This window comes from Haplochromis burtoni, unplaced genomic scaffold (assembly GCF_018398535.1).
Source record: "Haplochromis burtoni strain Fernald_Lab_line unplaced genomic scaffold, NCSU_Asbu1 Contig_368, whole genome shotgun sequence".
NCBI classification, from domain to species: domain Eukaryota; kingdom Metazoa; phylum Chordata; class Actinopteri; order Cichliformes; family Cichlidae; genus Haplochromis; species Haplochromis burtoni.
Window position 1 is genome coordinate 267,119 of NW_024582729.1, and position 14,160 is coordinate 281,278.

Sequence of the window (14,160 nt, forward strand, 5' to 3'; positions counted from 1 at the left end):
ATTTAGAAACAGATGTCTACAACACTTTGATCTAGAACTGTCACTCTGACAAATCAACCAACTTTCTCAGGATTACCAGCAGGTTGTGGGATCATGTGAGCAATCGGGCCACAATCGTCCTCGGTACAGCAAGTGTCAGCTTTTCTCAACATTTATACTCCTTCCTAACGGAAATCATTTTACAAGAATGGGAATCTAAGGTGTTATTTCAAAGTCAACAGTAATTAAACTCTGAGTTAAAACCATCACTTTAATCCAGCTTTAATGAAGTGGCAGCTTGATGAATATTAGAGCGCATTCCCTTTGACTTTCCTTTGGTTTCTGATCGATTTCAAAGGTTATCCCATATCAGAGGGTAAAAGCGTTTGACCTTCCTCCCAGAGGGATGGGGTTTTTAATAACCAATTCAATTATTAATACCACGCCACATTGTGCTATACGTCATCCTTCTGTTCTCCGGTCCTACCTCCCCAGTTACAATGGTTAGAATAGAGGGTTGACAGGGCACCGATAGAGGAGCAATGAAAAATATGATGAATGCCAAAATAAAGTCACTCAAGGCCCTCCCTTCTTGTTTCATTCTCGTGCTCACTCACATACATCACATCATAGTTGTATCTTTGCCTTTGTAGTGCATACAATTTACCTGCACACCCACCCATCAAACCTACCCCCTCTGCCATAATCAGCAGTGAAAATGAAAATTTGTAGCTATTGAAGTGTTGAACACTTAGATGAATAGCTGTACCCCTGCCTGCACCTATAATTACCTCCAAGTCACTGAGACTCTTATCTGAAAAAAGTCCCATGACGCTGCTTTAATATTCATGTTAAAAGCTATTAGGTTCTGTAGTTTATATGGTGACTGCAATAACAGAGATAATTATGTTGACATTCAGGCTTGCCGGAATGGATTATACCTCCAGTCTTGATGATACATTTTGACATTTATGCATGCTCTTATTTTTCTATATGCAGTTGATGCATCATCATTTTATTTTGGTTTGATATGTTCAGTTTCTGTTCTTATAAACAATATTCTTACAAATAATAATAATAAAAGGTATCACTCCCTCAACTGAAGCTTCAATTTTAAGAGTTTCTGTAAACAGGCACTGGAGAAGTATTTATTTATTGGAAATCATGCCTAAAGTAATGTGCAAGATGTTCTTGTGGATGACAGATAATGGTGAAGTGCATTACATCTGAATCTATATGATGTACAGCTGCATTATTCACACAGCGATAAGTCTTTTCTTTTGAATTTTACTTGACCTAATCTAAAGAAAATATACATTTTGTTAATTCCACGGCTTTACGTATAAGGGCATTATTAAAAAGGTCCTTATCAGGTCTTACAATTTCAGATTAACAATTGATGACTTATTACATGTTGTCTTTATGATATCAAAGCCAAAATAAAACTAAGTACACCCCATGATTCAGTATCTTGTAGAACCACCTTTAGCAGCAGTTACCTGTTTACATCATTACTTTAGTTCAACGAGGTTTGTGGCCATTTGTTTTCCATGTGCTCTGTAACATTGATGTAGGCTTTAACCTTCATTTAAACATATTCCAGTATTCCTTATCTCATCTTATCCTAAATTATCTTTCATAAAATATGGCATGTCATTGCTAGGATGTTATCACTTACAGTCTAATTTCTTGGCACTCTCCCACAGATGTTGGATAATCAGGAGTTTTGTTTTGTTTTTTTCATGTGGGGTTGACAGATCACATGCACCTTCGTCTGTTTTCTTCTGTTTCTCATAGCCTGTTTGTCTTTTTCATAGCAAATTTGATTTCAAACTTAATTAAAACTAAACTTTTTTAAAACTTGAGCCACAGTGACTTCTTTAGGATAGTGAAGATATTCCTCCTGTCATCAGAGGCTTCTTCAGTTTTAAAACAACTGATGGAGAGTCCCAGGAAATTAACCCTTAACCCTCAGACCAGAGGTGGGCAACTCCAGGCCTCAAGGGCGTCCTGCAGGTTTTAGATATCACCCTGGGTCAACACACCTGAATCAAACAACTAGTTCATTACCAGGCCTCTGGAGAACTTCAAGACATGTTGAGGAGGTCATTTAGCCATTTAAATCAGCTGTGCTTGCTCAAGGACACATCTATAACCTGCAGGACAGGCCTGGAGTTGCCTACCCCTGCCGTACACCAACGCCTTCGGGGTGGTGCTGAGGGTCAATGACCCACTATTAATTAATCATGCGGGTTATCACATGAACCAAGATGTGAAAAAAGGCGGGGTCATTACCCCCTCCAGAACAAAGGTGTGAAACCGCTAACATTACAAGGCATCACCCGACCCCACCGTCATATGAGCTCTAGAGGTCACCTCGATGGTTTGTCACAGTGGACGTAAATGGCCTCCTTTACTCCAAACTGTCTTTCTTCTCAGTCCAAACTGTGGACATTGTGTACTATAATTTTTCGCACACTGCTTCTTCATTTTAGCTTAATAATTATTCATCTAACTTTATATTTACCTTACTTTAAGAGCTGCTAAGGACAAGTTGATTTTTAATATGTACTGATATTTATCACCATGACTGTATGCAATTCCACTTACTAGCATGCCCAGCAATGTAAGAGAGCAGACATGCAAACGCTTAGTATAAATATTTTCAAATTTTCTTGTATTTAACTAAATTTCTCAAAAAACAGAGCATATTTAAGATTGTTAAGTGCATGCAGTTCTTAGATTTGTTGCACCTTCACAAAGTAGAGACTCAAAGTGGCAAATAATAAGTTCTGACTCTTAATCAAAAACAGTGCTCATCCTGTATTTCCTGTGATGCAAATCTTCTTACAGACTCTTTGAAATGTCCATGTAGTTAAAATTGTAATCCTTTCGCCTGACCCTTCACTCTGAAAATATTGCTGATGGTGTCGTAAAACAGAAATAGAAATTGAAAGCTTCTCCCAGGCACTGCAAAGGCAATCAGTGAAGTCCTCAATAAAAACAAATTTGCAAAGAATCTGCAAGAAAAAGCACCGTATTACACTTTTATTTCCCAAAATGTGTGTGTATTTGAACACAGATAGTGAATGTTAAAGGCAGTAAAATTTTAAAAGTTCTCTTTGTTTTTCACTAGGTTCTTTCTCTGGGTGCCGATGTGCTTCCTGAATACAAACTCCAGACACCACGGATGGATAAGTGGACCATTCTTCACTACAGTCCATTCAAAGCAGTTTGGGACTGGCTGATCCTGCTGCTGGTCATCTACACGGCCATTTTCACCCCCTACTCTGCTGCCTTCCTCCTCAATGACATTGAGGAGCAGAGGAGACGGGAGTGTGGTTATTCCTGCTCGCCCCTCAATGTGGTTGATCTGATAGTTGACATTATGTTTATAGTGGACATCCTTATAAATTTTAGGACGACTTACGTCAACACCAATGAGGAGGTGGTCAGCCACCCAGCCAAGATCGCCATCCACTACTTTAAAGGCTGGTTCCTCATAGACATGGTGGCTGCCATCCCTTTTGACTTGCTCATCTTTGGCTCAGGATCTGATGAGGTGAGGATTTATTTCATTTATCAGTCAGTTATCAACCAGGCAGAGTTGGAGATGACAACAGTGATGACCGAGTATCTGACTGCCTTTACAAGAAAAGCACTTGAACTCACAGAATAAATCACAACTCACTCTAAAGGTCTTTTAGAACACGAGATAACATTGGTGGGTTCATCCAACCCTATTTGTGTCCTCTCCCAGTCTCCAACCAGGGATCTTTCACCTGTTAGGCAAATGTGTTAACCACTACACACTATGGTCACTAGTATCTCAGTTCATCTTGAGGTGAATGTCGTTCAGGTGATTGAGGTTATTACAGTTCAGCAGTAACAATAGTATGTATGGTCCTTCTTCTTCCTTATCCCTTTAGGGGTCACCACAGCAGCTCACTGGCTTTCATCTTGCCCTATCCCTAGTATCCTCCTATTTCACACAACCCTCTGCATATCCTTCAATACGTCCATGAATCTGTCTCTCTGATTTCACTCATTTCTTACTTCTTCTACTGACTTTCATTCATCTTCTCTCCAGAGCATACCTTCCTGTTACGTTTCCTCTAGATCCACAAAGACAGTGCAGCTCCTTCTGATCTTCTCCATGCTTCTCCATCAATACTCTCAAAGCAATCATCACGCCTGTTGTGCCTAACCCTAACCCCATCTCGACATGAGCCCATACACATTACACATTGATCGTCGCCCCTCTTCTTAACCTAGCTTCTACAACTCATTCTCATTGCTTCATAACTCATGAGCGTTATCCATCTGTAGTTCTTACATCACCCTCATTCTTGTAAATCGGTAAAAGATTGTATCACATGCTCTAGTTAAACAGTTCACTGCCCCACAAGTATGTTATCTGGACTAGCTGCCTTTATGCTCTTTAACCTGCTCATTTCCTCCTGACTAATCCTCTGCACTTCCAGATTCACTAACTTTCCTCCATCTTCCTCTCCTACTCATTTGCATAATTCAGCAGCTTCTTAAAGTACTCCGTCCATCTCTCAATACACACTCTTCCAATTCAATTCAATTGATTTATACAGCTCCAAATCACAACAACAGTCGCCTCAAGGTGTTTTATATTGTAAAGTAGACCCTACCCTACATACTACAGAGAAAAACCCATCAATCATATGAACCCCCTATGAGCAAGCGCTTTGGGGACAGTGGGAAGGAAAAACTCCCTTTTAACAGGAAGAAACCTCCAGCAGAACCAGGCTCAGGGAGGGACGGCCATTTGCCGGGGTTGGTTGGGGTTAGAGAAGTCCAAAGGGATTTTTAAAAATGCTGTACTTAATATCCTCTCTGTTCTCTTAGATACAGATCAACTCTTTGTACAGTCACATTTAAATAAGTACAGAACACATTTAAATAAACTTAATCAGTAGATTAATGAGTAGGGGGGGGGGGGGGGGGTCATTTTTACCTGAAATAGCTTTGTGAAACCTAAATTGAAAAGAACTCTTTTTTTACACCATGAAGCTGCTGAGCATCAGTCCTGCCTTAGTTACCCCTGTGTCATCAGGCTACACTTTGGGCAGTCTTTTTTTGAGATGTTATCTTGAATGCTTAGACTCCCAAACCAATCTGACACTTCGTTTTCGCATCTGCTTCCCTCCGCTCTCTTTTCATCAGAGACAGACTCTACGGCCCCAGGCCATCCAAATCTTTAAAAAGGTCTGTGCCTGCCCAACAGCTCTGCTTGCAAGCAACTGTACGTCTGAGGGAGATGGCATAGCAAACTCCCGCTGCTGAGAACGGGGAGCAACAGAGGACATAATTACTAGCTTGAGAATATACAAAAAAAATCTGATTAAATGAAACATTTTTTAATTATTTGCACTCCAAACTAAAATTACATACATCAAGGTTCATTTAATATTTAATAGTAAGAAAACATTTTAAAGGAAATACAATATTCCAATCCTTTACTGCCCCAAACACATGCATTTCTCTTGTTTCTAGAGCGGGTCTGATTCCCAGCCCCTTCCTTGCATTTTCAAATCAATCCAGGAGCAAATCTGGCAATGCAGTCCAATGCAATGTGTGAAAATTCCAGGTTCCACGATACGCAAAGCAATACCTTCAAAAACACACATAAAATTAGGATATATCCAGGATTAAGGTGTGTATTAAGAGCAAGGTCCTGATCTGATGTTAGCCTACTGGTTTGCCAAGTCTTTATTTACCATTAGGTGTGTGTTTCTTTGAGGAAGTACATGGCTAGAGGCCACCAGTGAGTGGCGGGCAAGGAAAAAAGAGCAGACAGCTGAGCGACACCACAGCACAACATACGTCCTCATCATACAGCCAAATGACTTGTGCAGTGACAGGATGTGTTCTACTTACAATTTGCGTCCACAGCACACAGTGTCAGGATGAGGCAAAAAAAAAAAAGTTGTATTTTTACCTCCTCCAATCAAGAGAAGCTGAAAATAACATATCCATGTACATTTTTAGCTCTGGTCTTTAAGATGTGTTATTTTAGCTCACTGTGCAGAAACAGGAACTATTTTTAGCCCTAATTTCATGCACTTTTGTTGCCTGGAAACCACATCTGACAATGTGTTAAGAGTTTTGTTGGGTCTTTTCTGCTGATTTTATTGGGTGCATATTCCTGGGTGATATCCTGCTTTGATTGGACTTGGCTGCAGGCTGGCACACAAAAGAAAATGATGTGGCTTCGAATTTGCCTGCAGGACTTGTTTCAACTCCTCCATCATTTTCATATCAATGTCCTGTTGTGATAAGATCAGATAGTTTGCATATTATGTCCACATTCACATGGATATAGTGCCCGCATTTGACACATTTGCAAACTATGGAGGATCCCTGAAAAAAGTGAACCTAAATCACAATTCAAATGTCATTCACCTGAAATTCTGGGCAGACCACTGTAAACCTGGAACAAAGCCAAAATGTCAGGGTGCGTGGGTGGTTACATACATCTCTTCCGTGCCTGGTAGTAAATTTACATAAACACTGTGCTTCCAGTGTGTCTAGCTACTTCATGACAGTTCCACAAAATTGATCATATTACTGTATCTGCCCTCCTGAAAGAGACATTTATGATTACAAATATTAAATTAACCCTTTAAGGTCAAGTGAACAACACAAGCAAATCCTCTTTTCTATAACAGATGTCCTGTGAATATTTTCATGCAAATCAAGTGAGGCGTGTGTAATGGATTGCTTCCCGGCTTCACATTCTGTCTCCATTCAGAGGGTAAATGTGCATTGTTTTCCCTTTGGTTAAAGCAGACTGTACAAAATTGCACTCCAACTCCATTATGCTGTAAAACCTGCAGCAACGGCTGTACTAAACAAAGAGAAAGGAGGCAGATTCGTTGTAACAGGCAGCCCCCTCAGTCTCGCTTGTGCACACAGGAAGAACAGACAGATTTGTACTTGAAATTTTTCTGCAACTGTTCACTCAGACAGTAGACACTATAGTTGTGGATAATATGTTCTCTTTATAGATCACATGAAGAAGGGAAACATTTGGGTGATTATTGGCTTGTTCTGTGCCGTGCAGAGCTCTTGTCGGATAGAAAGAATGTGACCACTTTGAAGACAGAAAGTTATATCACACCCTTGGTTGACTCTTGGGTTTTAAAAGTGGCCAGGGGAGCCTGCAAAGCTACAGTGGCAGATGACCAGAGGGATATTTTCTGGGTATTTTTCATATAGTTTGTTCCTAATGTTAGCTTTAGCTTCACTCTTAGCCCCAAATGCATTCAACTTACTTTAAGATTTTAATCAATTTTACACATCATACAGCATGCACTGTGTCATCTGTGCAGGTCACTCAGAGTCACTTGCATGCTGGATAATTTGAAGCCCATCTGTTTCTATACAAGATTCATTCACTGTTCACTGTGTTGTCACTGAAAGGGAACACTGCAATGACAGATGGCTGTGATTTAGGGGTGAGATTGGAAGAATGGAGGCTCTTTAATGGACCCATCAGAAGCAGCTACAGCACTCTTCCTCACCATGATGTAGACGCACTCTTTCTCATCAGTCATTTGCTTTCAAAACAAAACAACAAACAACAAGCCCCCTTCTTACTTTTTAGTGCTTTGAATAATCAATGTCGTATTTGCTTTCACCTGCACAAGAGGTAATAAAACAATAGGCAAGCACAGAAGTGATGAAGCACAGTTACTAAGGTTTGTGCTTCTTTAAGGATATTAAGATAATTGCGAGGTGTGATAGGGAGTGGTTGGACCTATTAGCATTTTCTTGTACTGTGTTTACAGATTGCTCCACACTAATAGCCGCTCCACTCTCACGTTACACACTCTGTATTCATTGTGTCAAAAATGGGGACACATTGGCACACTGGCTTTGAGACTTTGATGGAGGTTCCAAGCTGGTGATATTTTTTGGTTTTTTTAAGCTCATTTTGCCATCATCATATGCAGTTATCGAAAAGGGGTTTTTTTCATCTGCCAACAGATGAATCACCAAAGCAACCTTCTCTCTTTCATACGCTTTTTTGGCATGCCAGTTAAGAAGCCAGATACTTACTGACATTTTATGATTTGTAGAGCTTGAGGCAGGGAAGTTGTGCTGACCCCAAGGGATGCTGAGACCTTGAAAGATCTGTTTATACCAGCACGAATGATCTACTACTGTATGTTGCAAAAAGCTACACCATATGTTTTTGAGTCGGTAATAATGAGCCGAACATTCTCATAAACCCAACCCTAAACAAATGGTAGACAAATAATGAGTTCTCTTTGCTTGCAAAGATGTGACATACTTGAAGTTTGCCATCCCACATGTGTTTTGATCAGACCTGTGATCCCTTTTTTAACTTTTGAATTTTGACTTTGCTTTGTGGGGATGCTGAATAATGTTGGAAGGAAAGTAGCTAAAGATTACACACTGGTCAGAATCACTTATAAGCTTAACTACAGTGAGTGAACCTAATCACTGATGGACCATTAGAGCCCAACTGATTTATTTGCAGACCGATATTATTAGCCATTATTAGCTTTTCAAGACTTTCATTTATAACCCCTGATAAATAAAAAGAGACGAGCGAAACTCCTTTTAGCCATGTTTTGAGTGTTGTATAATTTATCAATTTGCAAGTTCCCTGTTCTCAACAGGTAACGCCATAGTTCCCTGTTTCCAACAGGGAACTGGTCCCTGTCGGAGATTAAATAAATAACTAAACATTACAAATGTTAGGAACTCTATTTGTGTTGCGTGAGCCTAAAAGAAAAAAAAATAGGAAGTTTTAAATAGTAGGATTTTTTTTGAAATCCCTGAATACCTACACATCCCCAGATTTATCACCCAGTAGAATAAGGACATGAGTAAACTACCATCACTCCCTGTATCACATATTTTAGCACATTGTACCATGTACATATCCAAACGTAGAGTATTTAAAACACATAGATTTAAGTGAGCGTGCACTCCTCTGTTTTCCAGACTACCACTCTGATCGGTCTGCTAAAGACGGCCCGTCTCCTACGGCTTGTACGAGTGGCCCGTAAGCTGGACCGTTACTCAGAGTATGGTGCTGCTGTCCTCATGCTGCTCATGTGCATCTTTGCCCTCATTGCACACTGGTTGGCCTGCATCTGGTACGCAATTGGAAATGTGGAGAAGCCTTACCTGGAGCATAAAATTGGCTGGCTGGACAACCTGGGGGTGTCAATAGGTAATGTCTGTTGATGATAGTTCCTTCCCTCAGTTCTCTATTTTAAAGCTGAATTTAAAAGTAGGATAGAAAAATGATTATGTTGCATTTTACAGGGAAAAAATACAACTACAGTGACCCAAGCTCAGGTCCTTCCATCAAAGATAAGTATGTCACAGCACTCTACTTCACCTTCAGCAGTCTGACCAGCGTGGGCTTTGGGAACGTTTCCCCCAACACCAACTCTGAGAAGATCTTTTCCATATGTGTTATGCTCATTGGATGTGAGTGATAACTGAATGACAGCACATACAGACAGTTAGGAAAGACATAAAGCCAAACACTGAAACTAGTACTGTTTTCATTTTACATGAAAGATCCAATGTATTTTTTAAATATAAATAAATGCACTGTTAAAACCTGCTGATATAGCATAATTGGAACATAAAGGATTCACAGTCCACATTCAGGACATCAGTTTGTGCATTTCTGGCAGTAGCAGCAACTCCCAAGGTAGGTGTTATGTATATGAAGAGATGAGCCCATCTGTACTCAAAGGTCACCTCTATGGCTTCTCTCCCAGCTCTAATGTACGCCAGCATCTTTGGAAATGTGTCCGCCATCATCCAGAGGTTGTATTCAGGTACAGCCAGGTATCACCTCCAGATGCTGCGGGTCAAAGAATTCATCCGCTTCCACCAGATCCCAAACCCACTGAGGCAGAGGCTGGAGGAGTACTTCCAACACGCTTGGACGTACACTAACGGCATCGACATGAATATGGTACGAGAGGGATGGTGTTTGCACTGGTACGGAACTATAACAAAACTGGGATTGCTGTTGGGTTTTTTCTCTCTGCTACTTCTTCTCCCCCTTTTTCAATTTCATTTCTGTGAGTTTGAAGTTTTGAACCCCATTTCTGCTGAGTTTCAACTATCTGGTTCTGAAAAACGCTCTTACCACATCAGTGTGAACCTATCTTGCTATGTCATTGGCATAGTGCAATGCTTTCATTATCCTGTGCAATGTTTAGCCTTAACCAAGTGAATGAAAGCCACTGTTACTGTGTGTGCATACAGTAACTCAGGCTTTTGTCATCATGAACTGTTCATGGTACTTATATAAGTTTGTCTTTTCCATGTCTGCCTCATGTCAAATGGAATGACCCCACCACTCTGGTAAGAGCAGGAGGTACATGTGCTAACACAATGTTTATACGGATGCTCCTCAGTCTTAGAGCTTCACCTAGCTGTGTCTGACATTAGTAGTATAATGCTTTGTTAGTTTCTCCATGAGACCATCAAATACACTGTGTCAAGGTTTTATTAGTGCCCCAGACATGCATGTAATTAATGGACGTGTTCTGTTCATCAGGGTGTTACACAATTTACTGTGCATATATGGACATATAGCTATTTTGTACACAACTGTGGTGAAACCATACCACATATATTTTATCGACTTGTGCATGCCTTTATTAAGGAACACACACGTAATTCTTCATGTTTCTCACAGGCCCCAGTAATCGTCTATCATTGGTAGACTTGCATGTGGCCTGTCTTGAAGTTCCTTTTGCATGAAATCTGTGTATTCAAACACAACCCCATGATATTCATCTGGTACCAGAGAGAGTGAGTGAATCATGCCTGTGAGAGTGGGCACAGCCTCGCTGGGCACTGCCAGGTTTCCCTCCCACTGTGGGAGGCTTGGCTGCACGCTCCGCGGCGGCACCTGCGCTTGCCAAATGTTGTTCAATCTTTCCTTTCCAAATGTACTAATCAGTTTTTGTTGCGAGCAACAAAAAGCATGTCAGAGCCAGAAATCCTGTTCAGGCAACATTTCTTTTGCTGTGCTTGTGTCATTGTTTAAATGACAAAAAGAAGAAATGTCTTTGTGATATCCAGTGAACTCAAACCTCATTTTCAAGCCTTTCAGTCTATGAAAATGTACACTTATTAATAGTCAGTTCAAGTTGTCCTGGGATTTGTAATTTTTTGTCAGTGGTCGCTGGGGGTTTTTTTTTTTTGGGGGGGGGGGGGGGGGGTGGTTATGTCTTTAAACGGTAAGTGCAAAATTAAGTTTTAATTTTAGTTCAAAAATAATCGCCTCAGGTCACTTTTTACTGTAAGGTAAATACTGTACAATCAAGAGAAAAACCCCAACAGTGTTTTAACCAAACACCTGGTGACTGTGGAAAAGAAAAACTTCCTTTTAACAGAAGTTGAATGTGATGTTACTAGAAATGGTAATTGTAATGGTAAATGTGTAGGAATGCTTCACATTTTATCGGTTCAGTATTTTTTAAATGGTATTTGTTTTTTTATCCTTTAACAACAAACAAAGGGTCAGAGTATTGGAAAAAAAATTAATGAGCGTTACTGAGGTTAGAATTCTTAGAGGATTCTCATTATGTGAGTACATAAAGAAACAGACAGAAGACTCAAATGTCAAATCTGTGTTTTGACTTTGTGATTTCATTTATCTACAGCTTTACAGTCTCTAAATGTTCTGTTTACCTCTTATTTTAAGCTCCTCAGAGGCTCACTAAAACAGTAAAAAGACATTGCAGACCATTTCTACTGCAGGGTTTTGAGAAGAAGGAAAGAGCACAAGTGGCAACTGTATTAAATTTCACTGGAAGTCAAGTCAATTCGACCTACTGCTTCACCTCAAACCCAAAGTCATAAAATATAAGAAAAAAGAACCATCACAGCTTACATAATATACTACCTCAATACGTCTGACCATACACATGTGTGCTTTGACTCAGGTCCTGAAGGGTTTTCCAGAGTGCCTACAGGCGGATATCTGCCTCCACCTCAACAAGAATCTCCTCCAGGGCTGTAAAGCATTTCGCGGAGCCACCAAGGGCTGCCTTCGGGCCTTGGCCATGAGGTTTAAGACGACCCATGCACCCCCTGGAGACACGCTAGTCCACAGTGGAGATGTACTTACAGCACTCTACTTTGTTTCCCGTGGCTCCATTGAAATCCTAAAGGATGACGTTGTGGTGGCCATCCTGGGTGGGTCTGCATTACTCATCTAAAGATTTACGTTAGATATGAATTGCATTCACATTAACAAACATTAACTTTAAAAGCAGCATGCTTTAAGTTAGTGGCTTTTTCTCTTTTCCATCAACCACCTGCTGATTGTAGGTTTATATAGATGGATGTCAAACTTCTTGTCTTGTCTAAGTTTAACCAAAGAGCCAAAGTATAACATTTTGTTAATAATTGTTTTTGATTGGCTTTCAGCAACAGAAAAAACATTTTTTCTTCAAATCATACTCTCATGTCTGAGGGTTTGATGAATTCTAGTGCTGTTACAGCCAGCATGAGCTTTCACAGTGCAGAAAACCCGCTGACAACAATTCAGCATCCAAGTATGCAAACATCTAAATGTTCTTAATTAGTGAATAACATGTGAATCCAGCTGATGAGCCAGCTCAAAAACACTTTAAAAGGAACCTCAAAAGAGTATGACTGATAGTCCTGTCAGTCCAGTCTGGTCGGACTTGCCTGAGTACACCTCCATTAGTGTAGATGCAGGTGGGCCAGCTAAATGAAGATGGCTCAGTTGTGCTATAATAAGGCTGGGCTGGCAGCTGAGCTCCCTATCGGGTATGTTGTTTTAACTTCAAAGAAAATTCTGATTACTGCTCCCTCACAGGCATGCTCAAGATGAAGGGAGAGGACAGAACACAGTGGGGGGAGTACATATAGTGGGATGAGGGTAACAGAGAATATGTGTTAATGGAAAAAAAAGGGCACGATTTCTTTCATATAGAGACAAATGACAAAAGAAATGGGGAGGGATGAACGAGTGGGCAGGTTAGAGAGAAGAGAAGAGCAATAGAAAACAAAGAATGTGAAGTGACAGCGGAAGAAAAGAGAGTAGAGAAATTTTGTGTGGTTGTCAGCGTGGTGTGATGTAGTGCTTGATGACAGAAGCCGCATTCTGCTATCAACAGCTTCCAGATTTAATCACAGCAAATCTCATCTGGTCTCCCTGTTTTTCTCATCTCAGCTGTGGGCAGGTGTAGCCTGCTGAGCCTTTTATACGCTTGTTTTTCATTAAGGGCTCTTTTCACACAGCCAATAAGGTCTAGAGAAAGCACATGACACAATAGGGTTAGGATAAGCAAGGGCCATCACATGTAAGTCAGCACATTCTCTGCGAGGGAAGTAGATCAACACAAAAATAACACAAAATGTAAATAAAATCTCATAAATCCATATTTTAGTCAATATGAAACAAAGTTTTATCGTTATCATTTTAAGAAAAACAGGTGGAGGAACATTTTGCATCTAATTAGCTTAATTTGTAGCTCAGTAACATGTTTGGTTATAAGAAAAGCATCAGAGGGAGAGTTTCTTAGGCAGAGGTTCCCCAGTCTGCAAAACACTGCATCTACAAGTTATATATGCTATATGTTCTCCAGTAACTTTAATTTAATTTCTTCTGCCAAAAATAAATGTCCTTCATAAGCTGAAAGATGACACTTCCTGTGTCAACCTCCCCACTTGTTTCTTCTTTAGGCAAAAATGACATCTTCGGAGAAATGATACACCTGTACGCAAAGCCGGGGAAATCCTGCGCAGATGTGCGGGCACTAAGTTATTGTGACCTGCAAACCATTCAGAGGGAGGACATTCTGGAGGTGCTGGACATGTATCCAGAATTCGCGGACCACTTCTTCACTAACCTGGAGCTCACGTTTGACCTCCGTGATGAAAATGCAAAGGTAACTTAAATAAGGCTTGCCCCACCGATTATAGCAATATAGGCTTTCATATTCAATTCTATTTTAAAGAAATTTCTGTAATCGCTCATTTGCTGGAAGACAAGAATGAGAGAGTACTAATCGCTGGACAGAAGACATGATGTGGGAGGTTGTAATAACACGTTAAGTGAGAGAGCAGCATCGTGTGTGTGTGTGAATCCAAATGAGCTAGTTT

The 14,160-nt window shown here is 40.4% G+C and overlaps 1 protein-coding gene across 6 annotated transcripts in view; it reads left to right on the forward strand.

The window, feature by feature from the left end:
* The window catches only part of kcnh7 (potassium channel, voltage gated eag related subfamily H, member 7), a 76,911-nt gene that overhangs the window by 45,999 nt on the left and 16,752 nt on the right, over window positions 1-14,160 (forward strand). For 3 of the 6 annotated variants that reach the window (XM_042228937.1, XM_042228936.1, XM_014340434.2), the window contains 6 exons: window positions 3,116-3,541; window positions 8,989-9,220; window positions 9,316-9,483; window positions 9,783-9,983; window positions 11,968-12,222; window positions 13,741-13,946. In XM_042228937.1, coding sequence (XP_042084871.1) covers window positions 3,116-3,541; window positions 8,989-9,220; window positions 9,316-9,483; window positions 9,783-9,983; window positions 11,968-12,222; window positions 13,741-13,946 — 1,488 coding nt within the window. The remainder of the gene's footprint in view (window positions 1-3,115; window positions 3,542-8,988; window positions 9,221-9,315; window positions 9,484-9,782; window positions 9,984-11,967; window positions 12,223-13,740; window positions 13,947-14,160) is intronic. The other 3 variants (XM_014340432.2, XM_014340433.2, XM_005943391.3) reach the window with 2 other exon arrangements.